Source organism: Leucoraja erinacea, chromosome 15 (assembly GCF_028641065.1).
Source record: "Leucoraja erinacea ecotype New England chromosome 15, Leri_hhj_1, whole genome shotgun sequence".
NCBI lineage: Eukaryota > Metazoa > Chordata > Chondrichthyes > Rajiformes > Rajidae > Leucoraja > Leucoraja erinaceus.
The window spans coordinates 35,134,310-35,150,613 of NC_073391.1; the positions used below are offsets into that span (position 1 = coordinate 35,134,310).

Here is a 16,304-nt window from a genome sequence, read left to right on the forward strand (position 1 = left end):
TCCAATTGCTGTGGGGGGGCTGTGATGGCCCAGTACCACAAAAGACAAAGATGGGCAGGGACCCTTGAGAGTCTCTCCCCCATACAGACGAGAATGTGCTGCCGTTTACTGCGCGGACCCCCCGGAGAATGGGCGCGCGGACCCAGGATCGAGCCCGGGGGCCACGAGGAGACGGGGTCAGTCGCACTGAGATGGAGGCGTACATCACCGACTACAGCAGAAGAAGTTAATGGCCGTCCCACCGAGGGCTCTGGGGAGAGGGGGTAGGTGAGGGGGGGGGGGGGAGTGGGTGGGGGGTGAGAGGGGGGGGGGAGGGGGGGTGAGGGGGGTAGGGTGGGGAGGGGGGAGGGAGTGGGTGGGGAGAAGGGGGGGGGAGAGAGGAGGGGGGAGCAGGGGGGAAGAGGAGCGCAGGGGGGACGAGCGTGGTTGAACCCAGTGGAGGGGGCAGAGGGAGCGGCAGTGTGTGTGCAAGTGCATGGTGAGTGTGTGCGAATATGGACACCTCAACCTCTCCCCCCCTTCCACCCATAGTTCCTCCTGGTCCTTCTTCACCCCCCTCCCCACCCCCCCCCCCCCACCCCTTAGTTCGCTTGGCTCTTAGTTTCCTCTCCTCTTCTTCTTCTCCCTCCCTCTCCCACTCCCCTCCCTCTCTCCCTTGCTCCCTCCCTCTTTCCCTCCAGCTCTCCCTCCCCCTTCCTCCCCCTCCATCTCCCCTCTCACCACTCCCTCCCCCCTCTCCCGCTCGCTCCCCCACACACTCTCCTTCTCTCCCCCACTCTCCCTCCCCACTTCTACCCCCCCACCCCCAGTTCACACTACGCTCCTTCTTCCCAAGGCTGGCGCAGCTCAGGACCCGCCCAAATCCGAGTCATCTCTACCCCAACACCCCCTCTCCCCCTGGTTTACACTGTCCCCCTGTTCAGCAGGCTGCGCACACTCAACCATTAACCTATAAACCTGACACTGCCTCTGGCTGCCCACTTTGTGCCAGCACACTCTGATCTCAGTTGCCAGGAGTGGTTCGTTGACCCTTCAGCCATCCAAGTCCGTGCCAACCAACAAACCCGTACACTAGCGCTATCCCACATACCAGGGGCAATTTTACTGAAGCCAATTCACTTGCACACCTGCACGTCATTGGGGTGTTGGAGGAAACTGGAGCACCCGGTGAAAACCCAGGTGGTCACGGGGAGAACGTCCACTCTGGCGCTGTAAGGCAGCAACTTTACAGCCACATGTAGCGGGGATGCGAGTGGGGTGGGGTCAGAGGCTGTGGTGTGAGCATGGGGGGGGGGTCAGGGTGTCTAGGGTCAGGCTCTGGTGTGGATGGGAGGGGTCACAGGTCAGGGTGTGAACTGGGAGGGGTCAGAGGTTAAGGTGTGGGTGGGGGGGGGCTCACGCCGGTCATTCCCGATCCGCTGTCTCCCCCCCGCCACTCCATGTGGTGAATCTGTGACTCGATGTGTAGATCAGAACGTGCGCGGGTACCTGAGGAGTGAGTGTCCTCTGCCTGGCCCTCACCCTAGCACTGATCCCTGACTCCAGCACGGACCCCTGGCACTGACCCCTGACACCGGCACTGACCCCTGACACGGCACTGACCCCTGACCCTGGTGCTGACCCTTGACCCTAGCGGTGATGACTTACCCCTGACATAGGCCCTGACCTTTCATCCCCAGTGCTGACCTCTGACCCTGGTACTGTCCCCTGACCTCTGGTTCCCACCCCTGCATTGACTTCTCACCCCGGCGCAGACCCCTGAATCTGACCCCTGACCCCAGGTCCAATCGCAATCCTGGCACCAAATACTGACCCCGACCTCTGACCCAGGCTGCAGACCTGACCCCAAAGTGATGCATCGCGCTCGATCGCCCTGCCCTTGGCCATCACGCGCGTAAGACAAGGTGCTGACCTGTAGGGGCAGGAGGGGGTGGGGCACCCTGTGGCGGTGAAGGGAGGTGGAGTCTGGTGGTCTGGGATGGGACGTGTCAGGTGCAGGTCAGGGGTCAGGTCAGAGCCCGGTGGTCATTTCAGGTGTTTGGATCCAGGGATGGGTCAGAGGTCAGATTATGGTGCATGACTGGGATCTGGGGGTGGGTCAAGGTGAGTCAGGGTCGGGTTTAGTTGGGTCAGGGTTGGGGTCAGGGTCAGGTCAAGGTTGTGTGAGGGTCTGGGTTGGGTCAAGGTCAGGGTTGGGTCAGGATGGGGTCAGGGCCAGGGTTGACCATGTGTTCGTCCTGTTGCAGATTCGGGGGCTGGGTTTGGGGGGCGTGGAGCCACTGGACCTCCCGGACCGCCCGGACCCCCCGGGGGCCTGTCCAGGGCCGACCTGACCGTCTACCTGCAGGGTAAGTACGGAGCTGGGGGGGCTCGGGGGGGGGGGAGCTGGGCGGAAGGCGGGGGGGGGGGGGGCGGCTTCCAGCTCTGTCCACTGGGGTACTGACAGACCGCCCGGCTGGACAATGACCCAGTAACCCTACTCTGTGTGATGGGACGGGGCGGAGGGAGCTTCACTCTGTGGGTTGAGGGGGGGGGGGGGGGGTGGTTGGTTGGGGTTCTCTGCAAAGTGATTCACGGACCCCCACTCTCTCCCCCCTACAGACGAGGATGTGCTGCGTTACCTGCGCGGACCCCAGGGACCGCCCGGAGCCCGGGGGCCACGAGGAGACGGGGTCAGTCGCACTGAGATGGAGGCTTACATCACCGACCGACTACAGCAGAAGTAATGGCCGTCCCACCTAGGGCACTGGGGAGTGGGGGGTAGGGTGAGGGAGGGAGAGAGCGAGTGGGTGGGGGCAGGGAGGGGGAATGAGGATGGGGAGGGGGAAGAGGAGGTCCGCGCGGGGGGGGGGGGGGGCGAGTATGCTTCAAACCGAGGGGGTGTGGGGGGAAAGAGGGAGCGCGGGAGTGTGGGGAGGGAGGAGCGCGCAAGTGTGTGTGTAAGTGCATGGTGAGTGTGTGCGAATGTGGACCCCTCAACCCCTCCTCCACCCCCCTGTCCACCCATAGTTCCTCCTGGTCCTTCCTTCCCCGTTCTCCTTCTTCCCACCCCCCCCCCCTTAGTTCCCCTGACTTAGTTCCCCTCTCCTCTCTTCTTCTCCCTCCCCCCTTTCCTTCTCCCACTCCCTCTCCCTCCCTCCCTCCCTCTCCCACTCCCCTCCCCCCCCTCCTCTCCTCTCCCTCTCGCTCACCCAACCACTCCTTCTCTCCCCCCACTCTCCCTCCCCCCCCCCCCCCCCCTTCCCCAGTTCACACTGTGCTCTTTCTTCCCAAGGCTGGTGAGTGGGTGCAGCTCAGGGCTGCCCGAATCCCAGTCCCTTCTACCCCAATCCCCCCTCTTCCCCTCCCCATCCCCCACTCCGCCCCCCCGCCCCCCCCCCTCCCCTGGTTTACACTGTCCCTCCTGATCCGCAGGCTGGAGGGCTGGCTCTGGACAGCCGGGACCACCAGGACCACCGGGACCACCCGGCAGCCTCTCCGTGACCGGCGACCTCACCGCCCTCCTGCAGGGTGAGTTCCTCAGCGTTGGGGGGGGTGCGGGGGGGCGAGGTTTCGGGTGTGGGTCAGAGGCCGTGCGGTGACCCAGGGTCAGAGAGCAATGTCTGAGTGTGTGGCGGTGAGAAGCGGGGAGTGAGTTGGGGGTCAGAAGTCTTTTACTTTAGACTTTACTTTAGAGAGACAGTGCGGAAACAGGCCCTTTGGCCCAGCGAGTCTACACCCACCAGCGATCACTCTGAACACTAACGCTAGGCTACACACGAGGGACAATTTTACATTTACCAAAGCCAATTAACCTATAAACCTGCCCACTCCCTCTGGATGTCCACTCCCTCTGGATGCCCACTCCCTCTGGATGCCCACTCCCTCTGGATGTCCACTGCCTCTGGATGTCCACTCCCTCTGGATGCCCACTCCCTCTGGATGCCCACTCCCTCTGGATGTCCACTGCCTCTGGATGTCCACTTCCTCTGGATGTCCACTTCCTCTGGATGCCCACTCCGTGCCAGCACACTCTGATCTCAGGTGCCAGGAGTGGTTCATTGACCTATGTCATTTAGTTTAGAGATACAGCGTGGAAACAGATCCCTCAACCATCTAAGTCCGTGCCAACCAACAAACTCGTACACTAGCGCTATCCCACATACTAGGGACAATTTTACTGAAGCCGATTAACCTGCACACCTGCACGTCGTTGGGGTTTTTGGAGGAAACTGGAGCACCCGGAGAAAACCCAGGTGGTCACGGGGAGAACGTCCACTCTGGCGCTGTGAGGCAGCAACTCCGCGGCCACAAGTAGCAGGGATGCGAGTGGGGTGGGTGGGGTCAGAGGCTGTGATGTGAGCAGGGGGGGTCAGAAGTCAGGGAGTCTGGTTGGGAGGGGTCACAGGTCAGGGTGTGAACGGGGACGGGTCAGTCTCGGCAGTGCCGGTCATTCCCGATCCGCTGTTCCTCCCCTCCCCGCCACTCCGTGTGGTGACTGTGTGACTCTGTGTGCAGATGAGAACGTGCGCAAGTACCTGATCGGCCCCCCTGGTCGCACCGGACCCGCTGGCCCCGCTGGACCCGCCGGGAGACCCGGCTACACCGAGACCGCGGGAGTGACCAACATCCAGCTGGACTACGGAGATATCACCGCCCGGCTACAGCAGTACCTCAGCAGTGAGTGTCCGACCCCCAGATCAATGACCCTCGACCTTATACCACTGACCCTCGACCCTAGACCACTGACCTTCGACCTTAGACCACTGACCTTGGACCACTGACCCTGGACCACTGACCCTCAACCCTAAACCCTCAAACCTAGACCACTGCCCCAAGAATCCTAGAACACTGAACACTGACCCTGAACCGGACTGACCCCTGTACTACAGGGACATCACTGCCGGCTGCAGGAATAGTTCAACAGTGAGTGTCCATCTCCAGACCACTGACCCTTGACCCTAGGCTTCAAGGACATCGCCGGCCGACAACAGGAGTACCACAGATGTGTGTCCGTCCCCCCGACCACACTCACACACTAATCGGAACTGTCCACCAACCTGCACTGGCCTCTGACCTGGACTAACACACTGACCATAGACACGCACTGACCAAAGACAAGCCCTGACCACCAGTACTGCCCGGCTGTATCGACCGACCTGCACTGACCGACACTAACCAGGGTCCGCACTGACCACCCGCACTGACCAGCACTGTCCACTGGATGGCACTGTCCACTGGCCCACACTGACCAGAGAACCCATTGACCACATACACTGACCACCCGCACCAGCCGGAGGCCAAGCAGCTGGAGCGTGAAGTGACCATCAGCACCAACGATCGCCCCTGGGCTGGGCTTTCCCAGGGGCCTCGGGTAAAGAGAGGGAGAGGGAGGCCACAACCGGAAGGACTGAGGGAGAGAGGGTAGGACAGTCATACTGAGGGTACACAGAGGGAGAAGGTGGGACACATCTGGAGGGATGGTGCAGATGGGGTAGGGGACGGGGTGTGGGCCGGGACTCCCCTTCTCCAGGGTGGTCAGCTGCAGGCAGGACCAGGGCTCGTGGGAGAGGGAGAAAATACTCGTGGGGAGAAGACGGGTGCCAGGAATTACAGCACCAGGGTCAAGGAATGGCAAATGGAGTTTAATGCAGGCAAGTGCAAGGTGTTGTATATTAGGAAGTCAAACCAGGGCAAGACCTTCATAGTGAATGTCTGGGCTCTGGGTAGTGTTGTAGAGCAGAGCGATCTAGGAGTGCAGGTTGCATTGTTCACTGAAAGAGGCATCACTGATAGATAGGGAGGTCAAGAAATCTTTCAGTACACTGGCCTTCATCAGTCAGGGGATTGAGTAAGTTGGGACATTATGTTGTAGCTGTACAAGTCGTCAGTGAGGCCACATTTAGAGTATTGTATTCAGTTTTGGTAACCCTGCAATGGGAAAGATGGTGTTAAACTGGAAAGGGTGCAGAGAAGATTTACGAGGATGTTGCCAGGACTCGAGGGCCTGAGCTACAGGGAGAGGTTTGGCAGGCTAGGATTTATTCCTTGTAGCGCAGGAGGCTGAGAGGTGATCTCATCGAAGTGTATAAAATCATGAGGGGAATAGATAAGATAAATACTTTTACTACCCAGTCAGGGAATCAAGAACCAGAGGATATGAGTTGAAGGAGAGAGGGGAAAGATTGATTAAGAATATGACGGGCAAGGAATGGCAAATGGAATCTGACTCAGCCAGGTACAAAGTAAGGCATTTAGGGAATTTAAACCAAAGCAGAATATATACAGTGAATACAATAATACAATACAATACAATAATACTTTATTAGCCAAGTGTGTTTTGCAACATACGAGGAATTTCATTTGCCATACAGTCATACCAATAAAAAGCAACAGTATAAAACGCACAAAATACATTTTAACATAAACATCCACCACAGTGACTGCTCCACATTCCCCACTGTGATGGAAGGTGAAAAAATGTTCAATCTCTTCCTTTCTTTGTCCTCCCGTGTTCCGGGGCCTCGAGCCTTCCGTTGACGGGACGATCTTGGCTCCCGTAGCTGGCGGTCGGGCCCTCTGCGTCGGGGCGATCAAGCTCTTGCATCGGGGGGGGGATCTCAGTTCCCCCGCGCCGAGCGATCGGACCCCGGGTCGGACCCCGGGTCGGGGCTGGTCGTTGGAGCTCCAGACATCTGCAGTCTCTATCCAAGACTGCGAGCTCCTTGATGTTAAAATCCACATTGAGGTGTTGTGGAACAGAGAGACCTCGGTGTACCAGTACACAGTTGCTTGAATGGGATGACGCAGGTAGACGGGGTGGTGCAGAAGCTTGCCTTGGCCCACTGAGTTGGGATGTCACAGTACTGTTGTACAACCTGTTGGTGAGACGGCACTTGGGACATTGTCCGTATTTCTGGTCGCCACTCTATAGGAAAGAGGTGATTATGCTGGAGCGGTTGTGGGCAGGATGCACACGGATGCTGCCCAGGGCCGGAGGGTGGAGTTATAAGGCGAGGCTGCATAACTGGGGCTTGCTTCCCTGTAGAACAGGAGGATGAGGAATGACCTTGAGCAGGGTTATAAAATCACGAGAGGTGTCGTCTTTCTCCCAGGGTAAGAGAATGTAAAACGAGAGGTTTGATGTGCAAGGGGGAAAGATTTAAAAGGGTTGCAAGGGGAACGTTCTTTGTTGGTGGTAGGTATGTGGTATGAGCTGCTTGAAAAAATAGAAACAAAGAACTGCAGAAAGTGCTGGAGTAACTCAGCCGATCAGGCAACATCTCTGGAGAAAAGGAATAGATAACGTTTCGAAACATCACCTATTCGTTTTCTCCAGAGATGCTGCCTGACCGGCTGAATGACTCCAGTACTTTGTGCCTATCACTGCCAGAGGAGGTAGTTGAGGCGGGTGCTATAACAACGGTTAATAGACTGGTACATGGGTGGGAAATGTTTAGAGGGATGTGGGGCAGAAGGCAGGCAGGTGGGATTAGGGTAGATGGTCGGTGTGGAGGGGTTGGCCAGTTCCCGTGCTGTGTGACTGTGGTTTAATGACTGTCCCTGTCTCTCCCTCAGGTTCGGGACTGAGTCTCGGGGCGAGAGGCCCCCCCGGTCCTCCGGGAGCCCCCGGTTCCATGTCCAGCAGCCAGCTCCTGGCCCTGCTGCAGAGTGAGTATGGCTGAGAACACTGTGCTGGGACCCCCCCCGTGACCCGGGGACCCCCATGCTCCCAGCTCCATGTCCACCGTGACCCTGGGGATCTTATAAAACCCATGACCCCTCGTAACCCTGTGACCCCCCACCACATGTGCTTGTACTGAACAAGCTTGATGTACCCGGCAGGTCGGGCAGCCTCTGTTGAGAGGGCAACAGGTCAAAGACCCTTTGTCTGAGGGATGGGGGGGGTGTGGGGGGAGTGGTGATGTTTTGGAGGTGGGGGCTGAGTGTGGAGTGGGGACAGGTCTCGGAGGTGGAGCGGGAGGGAGGGTGGGGACATGTTTTGGAGGTGGAGTGGGAGGGAGGGTGGGGTGTGGTGGCGTGGGTGGGGTGTGGTGGGGGGGAGCAGGGGACGAGGGGCTGGAGTAACGGTGTGTAATGGGAGCTGTGTTGTTGACCACAGGCCCGCGTTTCAGCGGGGTGATCGGACAGCCCGGACCAGCTGGACCACGAGGGCTGCCCGGCCCAGCAGGTGCCCCCGGACTGGGAGGGAACCTCCGTGTGGAAGACGTGCTCACCTACATTCAGAGTAAGTTCATCTCCTGCAGAGGGGGGGGAGGGGGTCTGCTGGGGGGGGTGGGTATTCTGCTGGTGTGGACATTTTCTGTGTTTAGGGAGGCGTGCACCGGACTCCCAGGTCTCTCGGTTCTACAGCACTCTCCAGGGCGCGACTGTGAAAGGCCTGGGTGGGTTTGCCACACCACGCCGTGCCTCAGGGAGGGGTGGGGAGGGGAGTGGGGTTCTCTGTGCTGCGAGGACGGGCTGGTGTCTCTCTGCTTCGTTCTCGGTCCGGCCCCACACTAACGTGTGTGTGTGTGTGTGTGTGTGTGTGTAGCGCCCGGGTGCTACTAGAAAGAGACTACGCGCTGTCCACTGGCGCCCTGGGGATTTCCGGGACCGCTGGGCACCGCGGGGTGTGGAATGCATCCTGAAGAAGGATGGGGAAATAGTCATTTAAGAATACTTGTTTTACTTGTACTATGGTGGTGGGTGTTGTTTTTGAATCATTTGGTATTATAGTTATTATTGTAAATAATTGAATAAATTATTTTTGCTTAAAAAAAAACGTGTGTGTGTGTGTGAATGCTTGTGTGCGTGCTTGCTTGTGCTTGTGTGTGTGTGCTTGCCTGTGTACGTGTGTGTGCTTGCGTGTGTGTGTGCGCGTGTGTTGATGTCCCCCCAGATTCGGGCTACAGTGTGAGAGGGCCCCCCGGCCCACCAGGACCGGCAGGCGGCAGCTTAGGTTCCGAGGACCGGCAACAGCTCAAGAGCGAGATCATCGACTACTTCTCCAGTAAGTGCCGTGCTTTCTCCGGCAGTGGCCGGTTTACTGCCCATGTCGGTGACCGGAACGCCCGGGCAGCCTGGCGATCCCGCAGGATTGGTGTGGACATGGGACGGTAGGCAATAGTCAGGAGTGTGTCATATGTCACCAACAGAACAACCACATTCTCACTTGCTGCAGCCAGACAGCACCACTAAAGCAGTCACAGACTAATAATGTCTAACAATCAATACAATAAATTAATAGTCATTCACACTATAACAGTACAAAACCAAGTGAGCCAAAGACACGGACAACACAGCATAGTCTGTAGTGCAATTAAAGACACAGTCTATAGAAGATCACAGTTGCTGAGGTTAGTGTTGTGCAGTGTTCACGAGCCTGATGGTTGCCGGGAAAAAGCTGTTCTTGAAGGTTTTCAGGCTTCCTCCCGATGGTAGCAGTGAGATGAGAGCGTGGCCAGGGTGGTGTGGGTCTTTGATGATGCTGGCTGCCTTTTTGAGGCTGCGCCTCCTGTAGATCCCTTCTATGGTAAGGGTCAGTACCTGTGATGGACCTTCAATGGTGGGGGTCAGTACCTGTGATGGACCAGGCAGTGTCCACCACTAGGTGTTCCTGGGCGTTTGAATTACCAAGCCAGGCCTGATAGTAGGCTCTCTATCCTCCAACTGCAGAAGTTCAAAAGAGCAATCGTCGACATTCCTTCTCAATCTTCCAAGATGTCCATCCAGAGGCTGAGACCAGAAATCCAAGGACAACCCCTGTTTCCGCCTACACTGACCATTCCCTTGTCTGGTTCCTGTTGCCGTCTCTGATCCCCACCAGTCCCGCAATCCGTGCTCTTCTCCGCACACTCTGTAGGGGGCGCTGCCTAGTCCGTCGCGGGAACTGACCTCCCCACCATCGAAGGGATCTACAAGGGGCGCTGCCTCAAAAGGGCAGCCAGCATCATCAAACACCCACACCGCACCAGCTGCGCTCTCATCTCACTGCTACCGTCGGGAAGAAAGTACAGGAGCCTGAAAACCATGACCTCCGGGTTCAAGAACAGCTTCTTCCCAGCAAGAACTCTTGAAAACTACACAACACTAACCTCAGCAACTGTGATCTTCTACAGACTGTGTCTTTGGCTGCACTACCGACTTCAGTTATTGCACTGTTACGGTTACCTAGTTTTACTGGTTTTGTGCTATTGATTATGGTATAAAAGTAATTATATATCAATGTCATTGCATTTCCAACGTGTAAGGCTGCTGCAAGTAAGAATTTCATTGTTTCGTTTCATTGGCACCCAGTAGCACTGTTGACTCTTGACCTCCTTCACTGTGTCCACGTTGTTCAAACCCTCCATTTTAAAGACCACTGTTAGCTCGCCCCTTCAAAGGGGTCGTGTTCCCTCCCCCAGCCTGACAGTGCAGCAGCCCAGGGGAATTAGCTGCTCGTACACTTTGTGTGCCGGTCTGCGTAATGAGTTGGACTGGGTAGCACCTCCCGCTGGGTCTAACGATGAGACTGCCGGTGCCCCCCGTGTCCCTGGACGATGGGTGGGTTCCCAGCTCCCTCTCTACACAGCTGCTGCTAACCCTGTCTCTGTTCCGCAGGTGACAGAATGAGGCCCTACTTCACTGGACCCCCTGGACCTCCAGGGCAGGTTGTATACTCTGAACTTGCCCCACGAATGATCCAGTATATGCAAGGTAGGTCACGGGGAAGAGACGCCATTACAATCTGATGTACATTCAAAATCAAAGTACGTCAACACGTCCATGACTCCTTGAAAGCAGAAGCACAATCTGATAAGAGTGGTGAAGAAGGTGTATGGTGTGCTGGCTTTGAACAGTTGGGGAATTAGGTGTGAGAGTCAGGAAGCCATGATGCAGCTTTGTAGAACTTTGGTTATTTCACATTTGGAGTATTGTCAGAGGGTGGTGAATCTGTGGAACTCTTTAGTCAGAGGGTGGTGAGTCTGTGGAACTCATTGCCACAGTTGGCTGTGGAGGCCATCAATGGATATTTTTAGGGTGGAGATTGACAGCTTCTCGATCAGTAAGGGTGTCGGTGGTTGTGGAGTGAAAGCAGGAGAATGGGGTTGAGAAGGTAAGATAGATCAGCTATGATTGAATGGCAAAGTAGACTTGAAGGGCCGAATGGCCTAATTCTGCTCCTAGAACTTGAATGCAGTTCTGGTCTCCCCATTAGAGGATGGATCATGTGGAGGCTTTAGAGAGGGTCATCTTCTTCTTATCTAGTCCACATCACAAGATTAGAAATTGTTCAGGCAGAGCTGAACGCACGTCTCGGCACCTGCATACAATGGTGTCTCTCTTGTGCTTCTTGTGCGTGGTGGTGGAAACAGGGCCGCGATGTCAACGCTCTTTCCTTGACCCCTTTAGAGAATGATGCCTGGATTAAAGGGTTTTAGCTACAAGGAGAGGTTGGACAGACTTGGATTGTTTTCTCTGGGGTGTCAGAGGCTGAGGGGAGACCTGATAAGAGTTTATGAGAGACATAGATGGGGTAGACAGTCAGAAACATTTATTTCCACGGTTGAAATTTCAAAAACATCAGGGCACAGTTTTAAGGTGATGGGGTGGAGGTGGGGGAGAAGGGATAAAGGAGATGTGCAGGGCAAATTTTCTTTTACACAGAGGATGGTCGGTGCCTGAAGCGCACGTCTAAGGGTGATGGTGGAGGCAGATACAATAGTGGTGTTTAAGAGACTTTTGTATAGGCACATGGACAGGCATGGAATGGAGGGGTATGGATCACGTGCAGATAGAGGGGATGTGTTTGACTTAGTATCATGTTCAGCACAGACATTGTGGGCCGAAGGGTCTTTTTTTGTGCTATGTCCGATGTTGTGTGACCCTAAGCCGCCTCTTGCTGTTTCAGAGAACGGACTGATTGATCCACGAGTCTTCAGGAGAGGTGCTGGAGGGCACCACGGAGTGCTGTGGAGAGAGGGGACGTACAACAATGACACCAGCCTGGAGGGCTACATGAGGGGTAGGTCCCCAGTGTAGTAGGTCCGTGCAGTGTGGGGAGAGGGGAACATGAAGGGCAGGTCGGGGTGTGGAGAGAGGGGAACATGAGGGTCGGGGTGTGGGGAGAGGGGAAGATGAAAGCAGTGCAGGGTGTGGGGAGAGAGCGGTGGGATGAATGAGGGGATGTGGGGCAGGGGGGGGTTTGGGATACGAGGCAGCAAGTTGGGGGTTGTGGTGACCGTTGTCACATCCTGGTCTCAGATGTGGAATAATAATGATACTGACACAATATTTATAGGTTACATTCCTTGGTCTCTGTGTTTATGATCTCACTCAGCCATGGCCTCCTGCCTAGGCTTACACAGAGCACATGCGATCTGACCTCCAAGTTATCTGATACAAAGGTCAAGATATTCGCATATCATCATCATGACTCATCGTCATGACAACCGTATTTGATGGGGTCGAAGGGTCTGGGGAGTGGGCTTCTGGAGTTGCTGCATCTGAACATTCATCCCCCCGTAGATAACCGCATGTGTTAGTTCCCTTTACGCAGGGGCGGAAAACCCAGGGGGGGCCAGAGGGGACACGTCTCCCCCCATGTTTTGAGAGGTGGGGGACATCCCCCCCCCCCAAGTTTTTGTGATCCCGATTTTAAAATCTCCGCTTTTAGCGCTGAATTGAGCCTCCGAAGCCTCGCGCGCGCGCGTGAGTGTGCGCATCCGCGCGTGGCCGCCATAAAATTGTGTCCCCCGTCCCCTCCATGTTTTGATAGCGAGTTCCGCTCTTGCCTTTATGTATGACTGTAAGAATCTTTTCTACAAAATGGAGGCGTGCTGGGCAGGTCAGACCTTCGCTCAGGGGGTTGGACAAAGCAGAGGTTTATTGAGACATCGCTCCCCGTGCGCTGTGGCTGTGCCCCTGGAGACGTGGACTCCTGCTGCATCTTGTCACTGCCACCACCAGCACCAGGCAGGCTGTCCACTCACTCTCTTCCACATTGTCCTCCTGCAGATCACGGCTGGGTCCTCCGCACTTCATCCCGAAACTCAGGCGTGCCGGGGGCAAGTGAGTGGCAGCAGTTTGACTGGGAGAAGGTGTTCAATGGGAACAGGACAGCGTATGAAGAATACCTGAGAGGTGAGAGTGCGGCACGGTGGCGCAGGAGTGGAGCTGCTGCCTCGCAGCGCCAGAGACCCGGGTTCCATCTTGACCAAGGCTGCTGTCTGTGTGGAGTTTGTACGTTCTCCCCATGACCACGTGGGTTTTCTGCGGGTTTCCTCCCACACTGCAAAGACGTACGGGTTTGCAGGTTCATTGGCTTCAGTAAAATTGTAAATTGCCCCTTGTGCGTAGGATAGTGCCAGTGTACAACGGGAATCGCTGGTCGGCGCGCACTCATTGGGCCGAAGGGCCTGTTCCCGCCCTGAATCTCTAGAGTCTAAAGAGGGCAGCAGAATGGGCCGCATTCCAGGGGCTGGTGGCCAGGCCCAGCCATTGCAAGCATTCCCAGCCATAGTCCCGGATCCCAGACAGAATTCCCAGGATACACTGGGTCTCTGGGCAGGAGAAGCTGGCTCTGGGCATTGCATCCCTGAGCTGAGATGCTGTTATTGTCATTGGTTCACTGTCGGGCCTCACTGATGGTATCACCCTGACCTCTCCCCCTGCTCAAAGCCAGTCACTCACGGTTTTTGGACACAGTCAGTGACTACAACCCTCTGGGGTCGGAGAATTGGCCAGAGTTTCTACTCCAGATTCACCTGCGGAACTGGCGCCTTTCCAAGAGCGTGATGGTGGGGCAGGGTGGGTTGGCGTATTCTCCACAGTTACAGTTAGCTTTGTCTCCTAAGTGGGCACAGGGTAGCATTACTCAAGCTGTGAATCCCAAGTGGATGCGGCGACCTTGGCCTCGGCACTGCCCTCTGTGGCAGGGAATAGAAACATAAAAAAATAGGTCCAGGAGGAGGCCATTCTTCGGGTGCAAAAGGTTTTTTTTTACCTCAGTCTATCAATGACCCATGCCTTTATTCTAAGACAACTAGCCCCTAGAGCTCTATCTAATGACCCTGTCCCACTTAGGAAACCTGAACGGAAAGGGCTGGAGACTTTGGTTGGGTTGCACCCAAGGCCTGGCCTTGCGGTTCCCGGAGTTTATGCACAGTCTCCCCACCTGCTTCCAGCTACCTGCAACCTCCAGCAACCACCTGCAACCTCCGGAACTGCATGGAAACCTTGGGTTTGGCGCAAAGCTCCAGAGGTTTCCATTTAGTTTCCTAAGTGTGGACAGGGGCATAGTTGTTTGTAATTAATGAAATGAAATGAAATGAAATGATTCAATTTATTGTCATTGTAAGTGTACAGTACAGAGACAACGAAATGCATTTCTTAGCATCTCCCTTGAAAGGGAGACACAGGGCGTCGCGGTGTGCCCGCGCCTGCCGCCGTAACATTCCATTACAGGCAAAGGTGGGTGAAGTGTCTTGCCCAAGGACACAACGACAGTATGCACTCCAAGCGGGATTTGAACCGGCTACCCTCCGGTCGCCAGCCGAACTCTTAGCCCATTGTGCTATCTGTCGTCCCAGTAATGTCTGAATAGTTTGGTCATTCTGTAATATGTTGGTGGGTATGTCACCACGGTTTTGTTTTGTTTTGGTTTTTTGATCATGTTGGAATTTAAATTATTTGTTGATACAAAAAAAAGGATGCTTTCTACGGGGCATCTGTAGACATTGGTCAGAGACTCTTGGGGCTGTGACCCACACAATTTTTTTTTTCCGTTGATATTTTGGGCCAGGGTGGTTGGGTGTGGTGTGTGCACTGTGGACTGGGTCTGCCTCTCGTTGACCTGCACCAGTCGATGTTCAGGGGCCGGTTGCAGGTCCCCTTACTCTTGCTGAGAGCCGCGGGAGAATTGGTGGTCTTGGAGATGTTTTGGCTCCTCGGGGAGATCAGGCTGTGTCTCTCAGCCAGCTCGTCCGAATCACACTTCACTACAGCTCTGAAAAAAGATGTTAGATCAGGCAGCATCTGCGGAGGGAGAAACACTCAATGTTTCATTCGAGTGGGAAACATTGAAGAGATGATGTGCCTGCACCGACTGTACGTCCGGATGGAGCTGTGTGTGCGGGGGTGGGAGAGCGGAGGGTTTCACATTGTAACCTGCGCCAATGTTCTCCTGTAGACCACGGCTGGGCAGTGTCCACGTCCCACCACTCAGCATCATCCAGCCATCCCCGCGCTGACTGGCAGAAAGTCTTCAATGGCAACAGGACAGCATACGAGGAATACCGCAGAGGTGAGGGGGGGGGGGGTCGGGCTGTGCGGCCGGGGGGAGTGAGGGGCCAGGGGAGAGGGGGGGGGGGGGGGGGGGGGGGGGGGGGGAGGGGGGGAGACTGAGGGGGGGAGGGGAGACGGGGGGACTGGGGGGGGGGGAGGGGGTGGGGGTTGGGGAGGGGCTGGAGTTTGAAGGGATGGTACCTGGGGGGGAGGGGGCTCAAACTGGGGAGCTTGGAATGGGGAAGTGAGTGGGTAGGGGCGGTATGATCAGAGTGAATGGTGGGACAGGACAGGCTCGAGGGGCCGACTGTCCTATTTTGGCGCTGGTCCGAGATGCAGACATGAGGCACTGGGAGAGGGAGAGGAGTACATAGAACAGTACAGCACAGGAACCAAGTCTCTCTCTCCCTCTCTGTCCCATCTCCCACAGTGTACGAGGCAGCAGGAGACGATGGTCAGGACGATGATGTCACACTAACACGGTGCCGGTGAGTGAGAGTCACACGTTAACGCGCCAGTGTGTGTGCCGGGAGGGAAATAATGAGATGATGAGCTCAGTGCTGACTTACCCTACCCCCCCACTGCGCACCCCCTGTGCCGGGAGTGGAAATAACCCCCCCCTGATGCATGAGCTCAGTGCTCACTTACCCCCCCCCCCCCCACCACCCCCCCACCCCCCACCCCCACACACACCCCACCCCCCCACCCCCTCCCCCCCCCCCCCCCTCCCCCTCCCTCCCCACCCCCTCCCCCCCCCCCCTCCCTGACCCCCCACTCAAACCTTCAGTAAATCCCTCATACGCAAACACACACACATACACGAGTGCACACATACAGACACACACAAATACATGCATGCACACATACAGATACACACACACAAATACACACAAATACATGCATGCACACATACAGATACACACACACAAATACACATGTGCACACATACTGAGACACACACAAATACGCGCGTGCACACATACAGGCACACACACAAATACACGCATGTACACTTACAGACACACACACACACACGTAGAAAGCTAGAAAATAGG

General features: G+C 56.2%; 1 protein-coding gene across 1 annotated transcript; it reads left to right on the plus strand.

The window, feature by feature from the left end:
- The first annotated feature begins 185 nt into the window (after positions 1 to 185).
- LOC129703849 (collagen alpha-1(XVII) chain-like) lies at positions 186 to 15,741 on the plus strand. The gene is made up of 13 exons (XM_055646525.1): positions 186 to 222; positions 2,247 to 2,348; positions 2,602 to 2,722; positions 3,415 to 3,510; positions 4,498 to 4,659; positions 7,558 to 7,650; positions 8,102 to 8,227; positions 8,882 to 8,992; positions 10,585 to 10,680; positions 11,876 to 11,989; positions 12,982 to 13,107; positions 15,155 to 15,268; positions 15,680 to 15,741. Exons 3-13 carry the CDS (start codon positions 2,608 to 2,610, stop codon positions 15,739 to 15,741), a joined length of 1,215 nt encoding a protein of 404 aa, XP_055502500.1. The 5' UTR covers positions 186 to 222; positions 2,247 to 2,348; positions 2,602 to 2,607.
- Positions 15,742 to 16,304: the final 563 nt, after the last annotated feature.

Coding starts and splice junctions, on each gene's coding strand:
- LOC129703849 (XM_055646525.1), top strand. CDS start 2,608: ATGTGCTGCGTTACCTGCGCGGACCCCAGGGACCGCCCGGAGCCCGGG. Junction 2,723..3,414: donor ACCGACCGACTACAGCAGAA/GTAATGGCCGTC, acceptor CCTGATCCGCAG/GCTGGAGGGCTGGCTCTGGA. Junction 10,681..11,875: donor AATGATCCAGTATATGCAAG/GTAGGTCACGGG, acceptor TTGCTGTTTCAG/AGAACGGACTGATTGATCCA.